This window comes from Coturnix japonica, linkage group LGE22C19W28_E50C23, assembly GCF_001577835.2.
Source record: "Coturnix japonica isolate 7356 linkage group LGE22C19W28_E50C23, Coturnix japonica 2.1, whole genome shotgun sequence".
NCBI classification, from domain to species: domain Eukaryota; kingdom Metazoa; phylum Chordata; class Aves; order Galliformes; family Phasianidae; genus Coturnix; species Coturnix japonica.
Window position 1 is genome coordinate 1,546,085 of NC_029544.1, and position 3,855 is coordinate 1,549,939.

At 60.7% G+C, this 3,855-nt stretch overlaps 1 protein-coding gene across 1 annotated transcript in view; it reads right to left on the reverse strand.

Annotated features, from left to right (window-relative positions):
- Window positions 1-3,656, reverse strand: part of SHMT2 (serine hydroxymethyltransferase 2) — an 11,535-nt gene extending 7,879 nt beyond the window's left edge. Inside the window, exons 1-5 of the mRNA XM_032441069.1 lie at window positions 3,519-3,656; window positions 2,110-2,310; window positions 1,924-1,991; window positions 681-893; window positions 511-592 (exon numbers count right to left, since the gene is read on the reverse strand). Coding sequence (XP_032296960.1) covers window positions 511-592; window positions 681-893; window positions 1,924-1,991; window positions 2,110-2,310; window positions 3,519-3,656 — 702 coding nt within the window. The remainder of the gene's footprint in view (window positions 1-510; window positions 593-680; window positions 894-1,923; window positions 1,992-2,109; window positions 2,311-3,518) is intronic.
- Between the last annotated feature and the right edge of the window lie 199 nt (window positions 3,657-3,855).

Below are 3,855 nucleotides of genomic sequence, written 5' to 3' on the forward strand. Positions count from 1 at the left end.
TGGGATATGGGGTGGGATATGGGGTGGGATATGGGATGGGATATGGGATGGGATATGGGATGGGATATGGGATGGGATATGGGATGGGATATGGGATGGGATATGGGATGGGATATGGGATGGATGGGATATTATGGGATGGGATGGGATATAGGATGGGATGGGATATGGGATGGGATGGGATATTATGGGATGGGATGGGATATGGGATGGGATGGGATGGGATGGGATATGGGATGGGATATGGGATGGGATGGGATGGGATGGACAGAGGGATAATGGGATGGGATGGAGGGATAGGGGATAAAGGGGCAAATAGGGATAGAGGGATGGACAGAGGGATGGATGGACAAACAGAGGGATGGACAGATGGATGGGAGGAGAAAGAGATGGACAGACAGACAGAGGGTCACCCATCTTACACAGTGTCCCACAGCCCCACAATGTAACGCATGGAGGCAGCTGAGCCCCCCCAAACCCAACCCAAACCCTCCCCCCCCCAACACTCACATCCAGCTTGTAGGGCATGGACTCAAAGAATACAGAGGTTGCAGAGATCTTCTTCTTGTCCGTCATGAACCCATGGGTCAGGCTGTGGGGGGATGTGGGGCACAGGGTTGGGATTGAGCTCAGATTATAACCCCCCCCCATACACCCCATTAAGCCCCCCCAGCACCTACTGGCCCCCATCAGGCAGGTCCAGCCCCATGAGCCGCTCGTGGGGCCGCAGCACAGCGGTGTAGGCAGCGAAGTTGGCGGGGGAGCCGGAATAGGGCTGAACATTGACACCCCACAGCTCGGGGTCCAGGTCGAAGGCGTCCAACGCCCGCTGCTCACACAGCAGCTCCAGCTGGTCCACAACCTCAGCCCCCCCATAGTATCTATTGGGGGGGGGATGGAGGCTCAGTGCTTCCATCACCCCCCATTAACCAACAGCCAGCACCCCCATTCACCACCATTAACCCCCAGCCCCATTAACCAACCCCATTAACACCCAGCACCCCCCTCCCATCAACCCCCACACCATTCATCACCTCCCCCCATCACCTTTTGGCCCATTCAGGGCCCCCCCATATTCCCCCCCAATACCCCCTCATCACCGCCCTCCCCCATTACACCACCCCACATCACCCCCCCACACCCACTCCCCACCTTTATTCACCTCCTTCTTACCTTGCCCATCTACCCCCCCAGGAGCCCCCCCCATCACACCCTCTATCACCCCACCGCCCATGTTTCCCCCCAATACCCCCTTCCATCCTCCAACCCCTTCTCCATCCCCTCCATCCCCCCGCCCTCTCCACCCCCATCCCCATTACCCTGTCCCCACCCCCCTTTGACCCATTCACACCCCCCCATCCCATACCCCACCTTCATACCCTCCCCCCCGCTCAAGTTTATTCCCCTCCAATACCACCCACCTCCCACTCACCCCCCCCACCCCATTAACCAGCCTCCATCACCCCCCTCCCCCATCCATAATCCCTTCCCACCCCCCCCATCCCATTACCCTCACCCCCCTTGCCCACCCCCCCATTCATCACCCCCCCCCACCCCCCTGACCCATAACTCCCCACTATGGCCTTCCCCTCACCCCCCATCACCCATTAACCGCCAACCAATCACCCCCCTCCCATGTCATCACCCTTCCCACCCCCCCATCCCATTAACCCTGAGCCCCCCTTGCCATCACCCCCCCTTCCCCCACCTCCCCCCCTAACCCCTACCATTAGCCCCCATCTCATCACCCACCACCACCCCCCTGCCCATAACTCCCCCCTAATGTCCTCCGCCATCACCCCCCATCACCCCCACCCCCATTAAACCAACCCCATCTACCCCCCTCCCCCTCATCACCCCTTCCCACCCCACAGCCCCCATTATCCCCCACCCTTTTTACCCCCCCCCCATACCTCTTCCCGGTACCCTCTTGAGTATTTATTATTAAGGCAGGACCCCAACGCTTCCAGAGCTGCACGGCTGCAGAAGTTCTACAAACAGGGGGGGGTGTATTATGGGCTGGAAACCAGCATCACCTCCATACTATGAGACCCCCCCCCCCATGCTGTGATGCTATGAGACCCCCCCCATGCAGTGCCCCCCCCTCACCTCGGATGCAATCAGCTCCAGCCCCCTGCATTGCCGGTCCTTCTCCTTCTGCACCAGCCCCCACACCTCGGGGTCGCTGTCTGCAAGGCTTTCCTGCCCCGTCCAACCCGGGGGGGTCGTTGCATGGCCGGGGGCTGCAACTGCTGCTCCGTGTTGCGACCTCCAGCTGCAGCCAGCACGAGGGATGCAGCGCTGCAAGGCCTAAATGGGGGGGGGTGGGATGAGCTGCAAGGATGGAGACCCCCTGAGCAGCCCCCCCACCCCATAAGGGGATGTGGGGCTCTAAGGGGGGGGGGGCACATTGAGGTCACTGCAACCACAAGTGCAGCTCATGCAGGTGTGTGCATGGAGCAGCTGCTGCATGCAATGAGTGTGTGCATGGAGTTGCATGCTTGTGCAAGGAGCAACTGCTGCAAGCAGTGAGTGTGCATGCAATGAGTTGCATGGCTGTGTAAGGAGCAAATGCTGCATGCAATGAATGTGCATGCATGGAGCTGCATGGCTGTGCATTGAGCAACTGCTGCATGCAATGAGTGTGCATGCATGAAGCTGCATAGCTGTGCAAGCAATGAGTGTGTGCATGGAGTTGCATGGCTGTGCAAGGAGCAACTGCTGCATGCAATGAGTGTGTGCATGGAGCTGCATGGCTGTGCAAGGAACAACCTGCTGCAGGCAACTAACGTGCACGCACTGAGTTGCATGGCTGCTCAATGAGCAACTTGCTGCAAGCAACAAGTGTGCACGCACGGAGCTGCATGCAAGGAGCAACGAGCAGCTCCATCCCTGTGCAAAGAGTTGCATCCTCGTGCACAACAACCCACGCACGGAGCTGCACACGGGGGGGGGGGGGCAATGCAATGCAGACCCCCCCCCATATAGAGGAGGGGTCGGGTCATTGCGGTGCTGCCCCCCCCCCCACGTGCAGGTTGATGTAACCGACGCCGCCCCGTTGCATCACCCGGCTGCAAACAGGGCACGGAGCGGAGCCGCCCCCCGGGGCCGCCCCATAGAGGGGGCAGCGGCCAGGACGGGGGGGTGGGCGGGGGGCAGAGGTGAAAGGGGGGGGAGGGTTATGGGGGGGGGGGTTGGACTTTTGAGATGGGTGCCAAAGGTCGCGGTGGGGGGGGGGCAAAGTGGGGCCCGGGGGGGTTTGGACCCCCCCCCCATCCCGCGGATACGGACCCCCCCCCATTAGGAATAAACTGGAGCCCCCCCTTTAACACAGCGTTAAACACCGCGACCGTATGAGAAGCACCGCGCTGCAACCCACCCGCGAGAGCGGAACCCCCCCCACAACCAACCCATAGCACACAACGGGGACCCCTCCGCCATCAATCATCCCACGCGGACCCCCCCCCAATCTCAACCCCCCCCCACATCCAACCCCCTCCCCCCATCACGACCCTCACCGTCCCCACTCGAGCGGCACATCTCCCCGCTGCTCCCCCTACAACGCGCGACCCGCCCCAACACGGGACCGGGCCGGGGCGAGCAACGGGGCAGACGGGGAAGGGGGGGGGGCAACGTCCACTCACCCCCCTCCTCATTTTAAGCTTCTTTCGCTTCTTTATTTTCGTTTTTTTCTTTATTAAAAATAATAATAATAATAGGAATCATCGTAAGGGAGCGTCCCCTGCTCAGTGCCCCCCCTTCCCCCCCCATCCCAATCAGCCCGGCTCCACATGATGGGGGGGGGTCTCTCAGTATTGAAGGGGGGGTGTTTGTGCAGGGGGTGAAGCCCCAAGG